Source organism: Cenococcum geophilum (genome assembly GCF_001692895.1).
Source record: "Cenococcum geophilum 1.58 unplaced genomic scaffold K441scaffold_2, whole genome shotgun sequence".
Classification (NCBI taxonomy): domain Eukaryota; kingdom Fungi; phylum Ascomycota; class Dothideomycetes; order Gloniales; family Gloniaceae; genus Cenococcum; species Cenococcum geophilum.
Window position 1 is genome coordinate 4,666,523 of NW_027137560.1, and position 13,215 is coordinate 4,679,737.

The 13,215-nt window shown below is 49.9% G+C and overlaps 4 protein-coding genes across 4 annotated transcripts; 2 read left to right on the forward strand and 2 right to left on the reverse strand.

Moving 5' to 3' along the window:
• Window positions 1–308: 308 nt before the first annotated feature.
• K441DRAFT_651557 (uncharacterized protein) lies at window positions 309–3,693 on the forward strand. The gene has a single exon (XM_067647218.1). It carries the CDS (start codon window positions 474–476, stop codon window positions 3,402–3,404), a length of 2,931 nt encoding a protein of 976 aa, XP_067510074.1. The 5' UTR covers window positions 309–473; the 3' UTR covers window positions 3,405–3,693.
• A 4,087-nt stretch (window positions 3,694–7,780) lies between these two features.
• K441DRAFT_533763 (bax inhibitor family protein) lies at window positions 7,781–8,895 on the reverse strand (the record flags this gene model as incomplete). The annotated part of the gene is made up of 2 exons (XM_067642305.1): window positions 7,781–8,264; window positions 8,363–8,895. The coding sequence occupies 2 exons, from the start codon at window positions 8,893–8,895 to the stop codon at window positions 7,781–7,783; spliced, it is 1,017 nt and encodes a 338-aa protein (XP_067510075.1).
• A 727-nt stretch (window positions 8,896–9,622) lies between these two features.
• Window positions 9,623–10,220, reverse strand: K441DRAFT_651561 (uncharacterized protein). The gene is made up of 2 exons (XM_067647219.1): window positions 9,980–10,220; window positions 9,623–9,908 (listed from the first exon to the last, which is right to left on the reverse strand). The coding sequence occupies exons 1-2, from the start codon at window positions 10,113–10,115 to the stop codon at window positions 9,823–9,825; spliced, it is 222 nt and encodes a 73-aa protein (XP_067510076.1). The 5' UTR covers window positions 10,116–10,220; the 3' UTR covers window positions 9,623–9,822.
• Window positions 10,221–10,400: 180 nt separating this feature from the next.
• K441DRAFT_105239 (uncharacterized protein) lies at window positions 10,401–12,960 on the forward strand. The gene is made up of 3 exons (XM_067639925.1): window positions 10,401–11,853; window positions 11,910–12,033; window positions 12,080–12,960. Exons 1-3 carry the CDS (start codon window positions 10,459–10,461, stop codon window positions 12,646–12,648), a joined length of 2,088 nt encoding a protein of 695 aa, XP_067510077.1. The 5' UTR covers window positions 10,401–10,458; the 3' UTR covers window positions 12,649–12,960.
• The last annotated feature ends 255 nt before the right edge of the window (window positions 12,961–13,215 follow it).

Here is a 13,215-nt window from a genome sequence, read left to right on the forward strand (position 1 = left end):
GGCCTGCCTAACCGCGTTTCGCTTTTGACAAGGATAAAGCTGGAATAGGCTAGCTGCAGATTTCTATGAATGCGGTGGAATTCAACGCCCTCTCGGAGCGCTTAGAGGTTTTAAGAGAGAGCGTGTCGGACGCTTCGCCCCGAGGAGGTGTAGAATGGGAGGCCAGCAGGCGTGAAATTGAAGAGATTTGAAACGCGACGTCGCTGCAACGTCGAGGTTACTTAACATCAAGGTTACTTAACACGTGATATATCTATATTTAACTGCCTGCCGGAAACAGACCCGGTTTGGGTCTGACGAACAGGGAGAAGAGAACACCAGCATCGTCTTACCACGATGTACGCTTGATGCCTCACAACTCCATCGCCCCATATCTTCAGGTAGGCTAAGGGGAGCAATGGTGGACTGCACCGCGACTGCACACCTCCTGAGCCCCGCATCAACTGCCTCGATGCCGTTGTTAGAACTGTGAAATGGACAAGAAACGCTCCGTCGACGACGCCAACGCCAACCTTGTTATTAGAACGGATATTGCGCGGGAAAATGAGTACGGTCTTGAGCATCTCCGCGAGCAGGAGCAGCAGGCGAAAGATCGCGAGAACACCTCGTCGCCGAACTCGGTCGCGCTTTCGACCGACGAGCCAGAAACCACTTCAGCTTCAACGACGACAAACAACACCTCATTATCCTCCTCTGAAGTTTCCGCTAACTCTACAGCTCGCACATCAACGATGACGGACCGTGAACCGCACAAAGACCCACTGCACGAACACCATGTTCCCAAAACAACGATTCTCGACCTCGTATCAAACACCGCCTCCTCCTCTGCCCTACCAGTCCCCTTTGGCTTTTCAATCTCCCGAAAAGGTTCCCTCATCGCCGTCTACAGTGCATCAAATATTTGGCTCATAAACGCCTCGAACTTGCCAAGGTTATTCACAAGAATATTGGACATTCGGAGGAAGCCAGTGGCACTAGACATACTTGACGATGGTACCTTGCTTGTGGTTCTCTCTACACCTACCAAGGTAGATATATATCAATTGCTAGGCGAGGGCGAACGGATGATTGAAAAGAAACGTACAATACTCCTAGAAAATGACTCGAAAGCCATTGCACTCTCCCCGGACGGATTGGTGTTGGCTACGGGGCATCAATATGGAATTGAGGTAATATCTCTGGCACCCACAGCAAGCGAGTCCGATCGGCGGTCTGTGACGTGCCAGGATATGGACGCTCTGCAATTTTCAGACGATGGGCGGACATTGCTCGCCACTACTTATGCCCGGCGCACTGGATGTTCCACAGTTTTCACGGTCCATGGCCCCTACGATGGTCCATTTACAGAGGAAGGTGTTCCGATTCAGCAAGATGTAGATAAGGCATGGACTAGCCAGATTTTGTTTCCAGAAAAAGCAATGATTGCAAGACAGGCAGCGCTTCTCCCAGATTCCAACACTGGCCAAGTGAATGAACTATTTGCTTTTGATGCCGACGAAGATTCCTGGGGAATCTATGATCTCGCTGGACTGGAATTTACAGAGAAGAAAGAGTTTCTACCGGATCAACAAAATTGGACCCGTGCAGAGTTCCTCGATGACGCTTTACCCGCTGTATCTCCAAAGGCGGATCACGTGGCTTTAGCTCTTCGGCAGCAGAACGCTACCAGCTTGCGGCTTTACCGGTTGCCCGACAGCTACAAAGGGGGCCATTGGGCTTATGAGCAGAGTTCGGATCATAGCGACGAACACTCTCCATTGTCCCCATGTTCTTGCATTCCTGTCCTACAAGATGAGAGCTCTGCGCACCAGGAGATTGCAGTTCTCCGCTGGCTGACTATTCCAGATGAACCTAACATTGACCGTCTCGTGGCTGTCGGGAATCTGATATTCAATAGTACTTCGGACGGACCGATGCATTCTATGCCTCAAGGTTCGGCAGGCGTTGTGGTGGTGATGGACTTTGACCGTTCCAAGAGTGGAAAGGTTAAGACACCTGTTCCAGTGCGAATGACATACGATCTTGACAACCTTTTACCTGGAGAAAGGCTTCCAGAAGAGGATATCGAATTCGAAAGAGAGGTGGAGCTTGTCAGAACCAGAACAGTAGTGCAACGCAGAGCAGCCGCACGCAGTCGAAACTCTCGAAACCTGGACAGGTCTCAAACAACAAGCAGCCGCGAAGGCATTGCCGAACGCGTCCGTCCTAACATTCCCGAAATAGTTAGGGATGAAGAAACGCTTGAAGGAGAAGAGGCTCAGGCTGCCTTTGAAGCACCATACGATCACTCGCAGCCACGTTCCCAGATGTCTCTTCAACGCGCAGCAACCGTGGCGGCGGTTGCTCCTGCAAATCGTAGGCATCTGCGAGCTCTTCCCTTCCGGCCATTGGAGTATCGGCGTGCGGACGGCTTGAGGGAATTTCCGCATGAGAGTGATGCAGACAATTGGGTCCCCCCACCGCCACCGTATACACCCAATGCAGACCCACCAGGGCCTGGAGCTCTTAATATCAGCTTGACCTTTCCAGGGTCTCATCCTCAGTCTTTGCCCGTGCCACCTGTACCGCCGGTACCTTCAGTGCCTCCTGTGCCGCCTGTACCAGCAGTGGCTACCTTGCCGCCTGTACCGGTGATACCTGCTGTCCCCCCATTACCGGCTCACACTACCGTGACTCCATTGCAGCCTGTATTGACCAGCCAAGATCCCGTGGAGAGAGGCTCTTTGCCTCCTTCAACCATGACAACTCTTCTCCCTCCACCAGCATTATTGCATGCAAACACATATCCTGGACCTCAGTCACCAGTACCACGTGTACTAGTGCCACATCGCCCGCAACAAAGTATTTCGCAACAGCTGCAACACCCTCAGCAACTCCATCATGGATCTGGTACCGTTACTCGTCGACCCTCTCAACGAACTGCATACCAAGCAACACACTCAATCACGTTATCCAATCGCAATTCTCGAGGTAGTGGAACAATTTCTCCGAATCCCATGCTACCATCACCACAGCAACTTGCTACGCTCGAGCGACACGCGAGTCGACGAGGGAATGGGGTTCCGCGGGCAGCACTGGGTGCGAACCGTCGCGTTTCGTCAGCGGGTTCGATTACCACAAGGCCCTCAACAGCGCATCAGGGGAACGAGAGGGTGGCAAGCCGGAGTGCGATGAGACGGCCGCTGCTACCAAGGTTAACGACGATCAACAGTATTCCGTCAAATGCCGATCGTGAAGTCCTATCTGCACCTCCGCGTACGCACAGCCGTACACAGAGCAGGGCAGAAAGTAGAGCAGAAGGTAGAGCGCAAAGCAGAGCGCAGAGCAGATTACAAAGAGAATTCACAAGCGCAAGCACTGAAGGGAGTCCCAGCCCCCGGTTTTTTAGATGTGTGGTGATGTGATGCTAGGAGAGTCGGCATTGTTGCGAAAGTTGGTGGTCTTCATTGTTTTATCTCTGTGACTGGGGGCGTGGAGTGGCTTCAGCTGATTTTTCTCAGTCACATGGCTTTTGGTGTATTGTTTTGAAAGAAATCTGATGCTCGCATGGCGTGGCGGGATACCCTAGGTAGGGGCGTTTGGTATTATGGAATTCTCGGATATGTGGACGAGGCAGATTTTTATTAGACATTAATGATGATGATGGTAACGTACACACAGAACCAATTTCTTGTATGCTATCCTGCTTGCACAAAGCTATTTACTATATGTCGTGCGTGTCTTGCTTGTGATTGATACTCTAGGGATATGATAACACCGTTAGAGTGTACCAAATTAATATATTATCAAGCAAGCAACGATCCTATCATTTCTCCGTAGCGGTATGCACTCTTTAAGAGTGATAGCATGCATTGCATAGCAATGAACAGATGCAATATCCATCACATTCCCATGCCAAGAAGCCAAATGATAGTTATCGCTGCATACAACTTGTAGTCCTTATATTCCAAGACCCTCTATCACTCTTCTAGCTAGAAGACTAGGCCAGTAATAACACGGAACACATCGACTGGCTCCATCAAATCGCAGTCATTTCAAAACTATTTAGCCCATTCACCCCGCCTGTAAAGGACCGCAAACCCTTCACCCCTGGCCGCTCTCTCGCCCCTTGTGGGGATCAACAGTTGCAAACGCCTCCATAACCACAAAGGCAGTTGTCCGGGCACTCATACAAGCAAGTCTACATTCATCCCACCTTGCCAACGCCCACTAATGCTGTCTCTCAAACTACCAAGAGAGCAATGCGCACCGGGGATTGTTGGGAGAAGGACTCACAGTTTCTAGTTCGCACTGGTAGTAGTAGACCTTGGCATTTATTTCGCCGGACCGTGCGATACGGGTTAGGTTGCGGCCCATGACCGCTGAGCGGGCCTCTGCTGCTTTTTCGGCCAACATGGGGGTTGCGGCGGCGAGGCTCGCAAGAAGGGCGAGGGGAACAGGGAGGGAGATGTGCATTTCGGTTGAGGGAGGGTTGTCTTGGGCTCGATGCTCCATCTGGCTATCATCATGGCGAAGAGTCCTCCGACCCTCTTTGAGGACAAATCGCGAGCAGGAGTGAAAGGAGGAGATATAAAGGTCTCTCTGTCGCGTTCCATCTCCGCCATTGGCCAACTTAGACTCCGGATCTACTTTAATATCTTCTTCAGCGTCTTTCCTGCCAGCAACTCTTAGAGCATAGCCTCACTAACTCTGTAAGCATTCCTTGTAACAGTTCCTACCTTGGTTAAGGTCTGAAAATTTTTTCTCCATGCATAAGTGAATCCGACAAGGAAGTCTAGCAAGGGATCAAGCCGGCTAACACCCTCGCAGCTTTGCGTTTCCTGGATTCGCACACCAGACCTCAAGGGCGTTCAAGATAGATTAACGGAGTTTTTAGCATCAGACGAGTCTATTAGTTTAGCCCTCCTTTCATTCACTCAAGTCTGGGTTCGGGACTTTAAAGAATTCTGAACCTTATCCTTATAACCTGCTCTTGCTTCTACGCGGAGTGTACTGGAGCTACTAGGATACGGTGCGTTAGGACTCTTTTAGAACTCAATTTAAGCGTTCGCATCTGCAAGAACGGAGGAGAAGTATGCAAGGCCAAGTACGAGGCCGGACACGGAGGAGGATTCCAAACCCTGCACGCGCATATCTCGTGTCTGTTCAAGAGGCGTACCCTATGCTTAAGATACAAATGAAATCAGGAAATATAGAGACCAGAGGAGGTGTCGTACGTGCGAAGAATCACTGAAGATTGAGGAAATCGATTAGAGAAGACGCATGAACGGGCAATGATAATGCTTACATCCACGGGAGAAGGTTCCCTTGACGAAAGCATGGGGCAACCCCTGTCCAGATAACCCCGAAGGCATCCCACATTTATATTGCGGGAAGAATCAGCCCCATGGACGCTGTGAAGCTTAAGCTTTTGGCAAGCGGGCCGGGCGTTCCTGGGCCGTCTTGAGAACCGGGGTTTGCGAAAACGGCCCCATCCGGCGGGCCAATATCAAGACAAAAGAAAGATAAATAGTCAAGGCATTCATTGAATTATTGAAGTCCTCGCTGAATCTCTCGGCCGCTTATTTGAGGAGAAATGGACTGACTCCCAACTAGTTTAATCGATCATATATAGGAGGGTATCGTGATTCTCTACATGACCCCTTTTGCCGGGCAGTTTACTGTGGTTAGTCGATTTTCTGACATTCGCATCTAATGTTTGCTTTGCCCACTCCGAGGGACGTAGTCTATATCACGAAAGTATAGTCGTAGTGCTAGGCACAAACCCGGTATCTTAAGGACACTGTAATATACCACTTCATAAACACAACCATTAATGCAGTGAACGTGGAGTGAAAATTTCTGGATAGCATCTGACTCCACAAGATGGTAGATATCCTCCGTTTCTATCCAGAACAAAAAGCGCTTCGCTTAAATTCTAATGAGATCTCAATCGTGGGTCAGAAACTGCCTCTTCAAGACAGTTTCCCAACAGACTAGAAATCCAGAGATAAAAGCAGAAGATATCCATACAAAGAGAACAGCCCGAGCAGCCATCCCATCACGACCTCACTTAGGATAAAAGCTCTTCACACTCGCCCGCACCGACCCCTCAAACTCAATCCACCCGCGGCCCTCTAACCTCCTCACCCTCCCTCGGTGGCTCGCTCAAATCCTTCCCCTTATCCTCCAGCTGCGCAATCGCGCCCAGGATACAGCTTCTCCATAACCTTAACAACCCCCTTCCACGTATACGGCTCGGCCCACCCAAAAACCCGCTCGCCCTCCAGGCCCTCCAGCACAAGCGCCGCCACATGCAGCGCGGCGGCATCGTGCGCATCAACGGACCGCTGCGGCTGCAACCACTGAAACACCGCGAGGTCCGTCCCCTCAAACAGCTGGCGCACGAACCCCGCCGTGCTCGGATACGGCTGCGCCTGCGGCGCCAGCACGGGGCCCATGCACGTCGCCGACAAGATGGCGTTGAGCGCGAACCCCGCCTCCGCCCCGCGCTCCCGCATCCACACCCCACCCCCGCCTGCTCCGCCAGCGTCGCCGGATCGCGCATCGCGGCCACCGCCTGAGTTCCACGTCTCCACGCCGACTTTCGTCGCTTTCCGGGCGTCGGCGTATACACGGCCCGGCTGGAGGTTGTCAGCACGACGCGGCGCACGTTGCCCCCCCGCGCGCGTTCTCGGCCTTCGCGGCCTCGAGCCCGCGCAGAGTTGCGGTCGTTGACTCGGTTAAGCGGCGGGGAACCGGAGCAGTCCGTCGTGCATACTGTGTGGATGAGGGCGGCGCCGTGGATAGTGGCGTCGTAGCAGTCCGGGGCGGTGGTGGAGGGGACTTCGACGAGCTCGAGGGCGTCGGGGCCGTGCTCTTGCGAGAAGAGCGGGAGCATCCATTGTGCGCGGGTGAGGGAGCGGACGGTGCCGCGGACGCGGTAGTGGTGCGCGACGAGGGTGTTGGCGATGTAGGAGGCGGTGAGGCTGTTGGCGGCTGTGGCGAGGATTAGGAGCTAGGGGGGATGATGGCGTCTGGGAGGGTCTTAGTGAGAACGTTGTTGCGGTTAGTGAGGATACGGGCGGGGTTATGGCGTAGTATGGATAAGGCGGGGCTTGGTGGAGTGAATCGAATTGGGTGATGACGATAGAGGTAGGCCTCCTGCCTTCTTATGGCTGCTAGCTGGTAATGTGGGTCTTGGAAGCTTAGCTTTTGAGTAAGATTTTAATGGAACGTGCTGTGGACCTGAATGGGACGGTAGCATCATGGCACGGACGTCGGCTGGCCTGGCTCAATCGCCTACACGTCCCGAAAAGTACATTGTTTAGTGGAAGGAGAGATCATGAACAACCTGTCAACATTTTCGACAGTTGAAACTGGAAGGATCTTCAGCCTCCATCCAATCCTGCCTAAGCGCTAACAAGCCACACATGCATTTCTTGGTTTCAGTCTCGCTCTTCTGGCCCCAACATCTATTGTTGTGAATCCCTTGTATGTTATACTCGAAGTTCTGAGATGTATGTCAACTGGGCTCAGCCGCAAAGTATGGTTTAAATCCACTGATATCGGCGGTGAGAGCTCTCAGCAACGAAATGCTGTCCCGAGATAAGTGCAAAGTTAGTTCAAAATATGATGTAACTCCTTTTCAATTAGTGGTATAATGCTAATGAGAGGAGAGAAAAAAGAATTTCAAAGTCGCAACAAAAATAAAGTTACAGATGATGCCACTCCGAACGCCTTCCAATATTTCATTTAACCACCATGCTGCTTGTGCTGTAAACTGTACAATTTTCTGAATTTACTTTCTCCGGCTTTGGCTCATTCCAAGGATTTGTACCATCCGGATGAAAATGTTAATAAAGTCCAGCTCCAAACTTATGGATTCATTGACTGGATCCTTCTTAATCAACCCCCGTTCCGCTAGTCGCGCATGATGGAGGATTTTCTGGACATCGTACAAAGTGAAGCCTCCGAAGACCGCCAAGCCGCCGTACAACCATATGTTCTCCGTCCACATTAGTGTGCGGGCTGCCGTAGCAGGAACGACAAGCGGAGCGAAACCAGAGAGGGCGACGATGGCGACCCCGGCGAGGAGAGGCCCGCCGAGATAGAGGTATTTTTCTTGCTTGGCAGTAGCGCCAACGAAGGCTATGCTACCCATCATGCCAGCTGTGTAGAGACCAGCGCGGGCGAGGAGGGCGGGCTGAAGGAACATGAGAGGTGAAAGAAGCATTGCTTGTGTGATGTTGAATGCGCCCCACAAAGCATATTTCTGAACATAACTGGATGGTTGTTAGCTATATTACTGACAAGTTTGTAGTCATGTTGATGTATCCAAATCCGTATGAAGACGAACAGAGATGGACCAGGCAATACTTACTTCTCAGGATCCGTAGCCATGGCTCCATACATGGTACCGATGCTGCCAACTAAACCGACTCCTAATACCATCCACGGATTCGCAGCCATAAGTCGGTAGCTCCATCCATTCATGTGAAGAGCGCGCGCCGCAACACCAATAATCCCAATTCCCAAACCTGTGTGGAGGAAGGTCTCATTCAGATAGCTTCTCTCATACGGCGGCATACCGCCATCCGTCCTTGTCTCGCGGTTGAAGATGAGGTTGATGCCAACGAGGGTGGCACCGAAGATACCAGCTCCATATAATAAACGCTGGCGGAGGGTTTGCGAGTCGGCAACAGGAGAAGCGGGTTCCATGTAGTTGCGGCGGAAAGTTACACGGAAGACATTATGCGATTTCGAGAGGGATGGCGCGACGGGCTTCGAGGTGAAGAAGTTCGGGGATCGCTTGAGTGGCGTGGTGTGGAACGCTCGGAGGGTTGTGGATGAAGCTTTGGGGACTTGCTTCAGGGCCACTGTGATGGTAAACGGCCGCCGAAGGAAGAAGGCCATGATCGAGGATGATGTGGTCTCTGATGAATAGGATGGAGGAGGTTGAAGGTGGTGAGTTTGAGGGTGGAGAGGAAAGATGTGAAAGGATTAATGACGTTCTCATGGTAGTTTGCCGTTCGCCAAAACCTCGGAACTTTCTCGAAGCTCCGCAGCTCTATCACTATCCGCGAAGACCCGTCATCAGAATTTCATCACTTGTCTCCTCGAACGAAGATATAGGGCTAAATATGCCCATCATGGATTATTGGGGCCTTCAGGTCAAACTTATTGTACATTACCACAGCAGACATACGGATTGCTTAATATATCGAGAAACTTTTAACTATCCCTTAGCCCTGTGACATCCACAAGGTAGGTGGTCCGTGCGAACACCAGAATCAAAGTATCACTTATATAGATTCAATCAATATATTATCATCAACCATGCCTACCAATCGTACTTCTAATGATATAGACTTTGTTCTACTGGCTCAATATCCTATTCCACCGACTTGGAAGGCTAAAGAACGTTCGCCGGAGCTCTAGCCGCTGCCCGCTTTCGAACCTCTGCAAATTGAGGATATCACCGACCTCATATTTCTGAGCACGCACCTTTGATCCTATTGATCCTATTGGCTAATCCTTATCGATAATATGTGGACGAATTTCACCGTGCTAAGGGATAACACTTATAAGCTACATGGCTACTAGGAAGGGTTAAAATCTGTGAAGATATCATCTCCAGACACCAAGATTTGAAATAGTATTGAGTGAAAATGGATGACGATTATGAGATATTAACATGCGTAACCGCCAGCCTTCCCATTCAAGCATGTCTTTCAACGACCATTCCCGCAAGCGCTTCCTTCTCAGAGTGTTTCGGCTATGCAGAATTCTTCGTGATAGGGGCCTCGAGCTCGTACGCTTCGATTGGATCTGTGTCAAGAATTAGAGATGACCAGACAAAACTGGCAGCCGGGAGTCCTTTCTCTGTCGTCTTTTCATCAACCAACCAAAAATGGAGATGGCACCACCTAGATGGTATATTCTTAGCAGTCCAGAACTTGCAATAACTCAATCCAATTTTGAGATCGAATCGCCTTACCACGCTGCCTCCGTTTGAGCCACCATCCAATGACTGGTACCGCGAACATCATGAGAAGTGCGACCAGTGCAATGATTGCTTCATTCGTCCACGGAATGTTGTTTGAAAGACTTGGATTTGGCTGGGCGGGCGGCATGGTGTCTGAAGTTGGGAGTCACCGTAATATCTACCCTGAGCTCTGGCATCCTAAATCTTCTTGATTTATATATCTTTAATAGCTTCATCTATTTGGTAGTGCCTCTGGCCGGCCATGCCCTTTCGGTAGCCTGGGCACGATGGTGGCGATGCGGCCGAACACCCAAATTTGGTCAGCCGGCCATCGAACCCCTGACTTGCGCTATACTATTCTGGGCGGTCGGCCAACTTGAAACACCAGTCACAGCCACATAGGAACAATGTCTAGACCCCTCCTTGGGCACATAAATACTTTAAAGTTCGCCCTCAGCAGCATTCGCATTTCATAGCATCTATTAGGCAAAATGAATCCAAACACCCCGCTCCAACTCAGCCACTCCTCCACAATCACAACAACGCCGCATCCACGTGACCCTATGCCTCCAGGCTTCGAAGCCCATCTCCAATTCAACAGCGCACACCAACAACCACCACTCCAAAACCCAGCCCCCAATGAACAGTTGCATGGCTCCAAGGAGGGGGATCTTGAGCTCCAACTAGATGAAATTATGCTCAAATTGCGCGAAAAGGAGATCCTCCGGAAGTTAAATAAGTCACAAAAGTCGAAAAGAATAGCGGCCATTGCTAATATGGACTCGGTAGAAGATTTAGGGTCCTCTGGAGCAAAGTTGGATGACTTTGACCAGAAGGACCTTGAACTTGAACTAGACGAAACCAGGCTCAAATTACGTGAAAAAGAGATTCTTCGGGAGTTGAATAAGTTACGGGAGCCGAAAAGAACGGCAGCAATAGCCAATGTGGGCTTGGCGGAGGATTTGGGACCCATTACATATTCCTCTGGAGCAGATAATCCAACATCGCCCAGAGGGAACTTTGCGGGTTCGAACTTCGGCGAGGTAGAAGACTACTTCTTCGATTGGAACACTTACCGACACGACATTTCGACGGTACCTAGAAACGCGCGGACAGAGGAATGCAATGGAAGGCCTGGAGCAGATTCTTCATTACCTGTGGTCTCTCAAGGCCCATCCATCCAAGCCTCCCCTCACAGCGGGGACCTCCTCCAAAACTTTAATCAAGAGGTGGTTCAACAGAGCTACAAACGTCGCAAAACGATGCATGATTTTGGCACTGCCGTATTTGCGGATTTCAGCGCAGTTGGAGCTTCTACCTTCGAATGGAACAATTCAACTGACACCATACTACCAAGTCTGCTGGCAGCGCCTGTGGAAGCAGATAATATCTACTCGACCAGTTGTCTGGACCCTCAAGCAGCAGAGATGCCTGTCACTACTGACACACCACCCTTTTCATATGGTAGTGACCTTAACGGCAATCCTGATATCAGCCTCGACGGTACATTTACTCCAAACAACCTGCCGACAGTTGAAGACTTGACTGGGTTCCTAGATACGACGATTCCTGCTACCTCAATCAATTCCGCGGATGAGAACAGCAGCTCAGAAATCCACAACCACGTGGCGGTGCGTGGTATAGACATGCATACTCGTGCAAATTTAACCCTTTCGACCAACCCTCCAGCGGAACTAACAGTATCTAATCGCCACAAAAGACACTTATCTAAACTTACGACACCAGGGTATTCCTGCTTTCGTGTCCAACCTCAACGATCCTTAGCCAGGAATACGCGCAAACCCAAGACAACGGAGCAACTAAAGAATTTAAGGATAGTAAAAAAGAAAGGTGCTTGTATAAGATGTAGTATGCTTCGCAAAGCTGTTAGTAGATTTGAATCATACAATAGTATTCAGTTAGCTGACTTTGATCTTATCAGTGTTCGGGCACAGATCCGTGCAAAAATTGCCTTGATTTTTTAGCAAGGCGATGTACTTCTCCATCTCTGGAATGGAATCTGTGTGTTAGGCCATCGCTATCAGATAGAAATTTGTTTGCATACGGTAATCCACACCCTTCTTTGAAGAAGCACATCACTAATCCCCGAAGATGTTTCCTCAAAGCTGCTAAACAAAACTTCCAATTTTCTGATATTCGTAGCGAGCGGTCTACTGTCACAATTTGCTAATTTGAGCCCAACTCGAACTTCTGTCGTTGCTCTCATTATGTCACTGTATTGCTCCAATAATTCTCTATGGAGAACTATCCTTGTTTTTGGGACGCCGCCAACTGATTCGCCTCAACTCCAGGGGACACTCGCAACCTCTCAACTTTTCAACCGACTTGATCGATATCTCAGACCAAAGAGCCTACAGAAAATGACAAGGGAAGAACGCGCAAATCTGGTGGACATACTTTACTTGGCGTTCATGGGAGTATGCTCCACGACGCAACCTACTGGAAAAATAGCCCAGGAATCGCTTGGTTCCCTTAAGCAAGCCCTTTTGGCTTATATGCACTGTATCACCCCCAATATACCTATCCCGGATTTAAAGCCCCATTGTGACATTCATAACTTGAAATTGGCAATACAAGTAGAATATCAGATCAAGACAGCGAAGGAACTGGATTGGCGTGGATTGGCGGCAGCCTTTAAATCCGTGTTAGGGACCTCTTGACTAGTTGAGGCACGGGCCACGAGCTCACATGATGTTATATGCCCATGCTACGGGCTTTATAGACACGGCTACTTAGGAGGGACGTGGATGAGTTAGTCATCACGACTCGAGGAGCTATGGAAGGGATCGCACCATGAGACGAGGGCTGGGTGAGTCACATGGGCGGTTCACGTACTCACGTACTAAACGTACCGACGTACTGAAGAGGTTTCTTAGGCGTTAGGAATTATACTTAAGGACCTACCGTGGATAGTCCTCTCTTTATAGTAATTCTTAGAATATATCGGAGTTAATCTTATCTATTAATTCTACCCATATACTTAACGTCTAATAACGAACCTATCGTAGTATTTACTATAAGGTTCCGTTATATAATTACTACTAAAGTTATAGTAAAAGGTAATAATAAGGTACTGCTAAAGGTAGTAACTATAATACTATCTAAGGCGGCAACCTTAAGATTAGAATATAATACTAGTATAACGGGGGATAAGTTATTATCCCTTAGCCCGTTAACTTGGGCACGCAGGTTATCGATAAGAGCCCACCAATTAGATCAGCGGGATT

Excerpts from the sequence above, each read along its gene's own strand:
- K441DRAFT_651557 (XM_067647218.1), top strand. The coding sequence starts at position 474 with ATGGACAAGAAACGCTCCGTCGACGACGCCAACGCCAACCTTGTTATT.
- K441DRAFT_651561 (XM_067647219.1), bottom strand. The coding sequence starts at position 10,115 with ATGCCGCCCGCCCAGCCAAATCCAAGTCTTTCAAACAACATTCCGTGG. Across the intron at positions 9,909-9,979 it reads GCTCAAACGGAGGCAGCGTG|GTGGTGCCATCTCCATTTTT; the intron begins GTAAGGCGATTC and ends TATACCATCTAG.
- K441DRAFT_105239 (XM_067639925.1), top strand. The coding sequence starts at position 10,459 with ATGAATCCAAACACCCCGCTCCAACTCAGCCACTCCTCCACAATCACA. Across the intron at positions 11,854-11,909 it reads GTAGTATGCTTCGCAAAGCT|TGTTCGGGCACAGATCCGTG; the intron begins GTTAGTAGATTT and ends TGATCTTATCAG. Across the intron at positions 12,034-12,079 it reads TAGAAATTTGTTTGCATACG|ATGTTTCCTCAAAGCTGCTA; the intron begins GTAATCCACACC and ends TAATCCCCGAAG.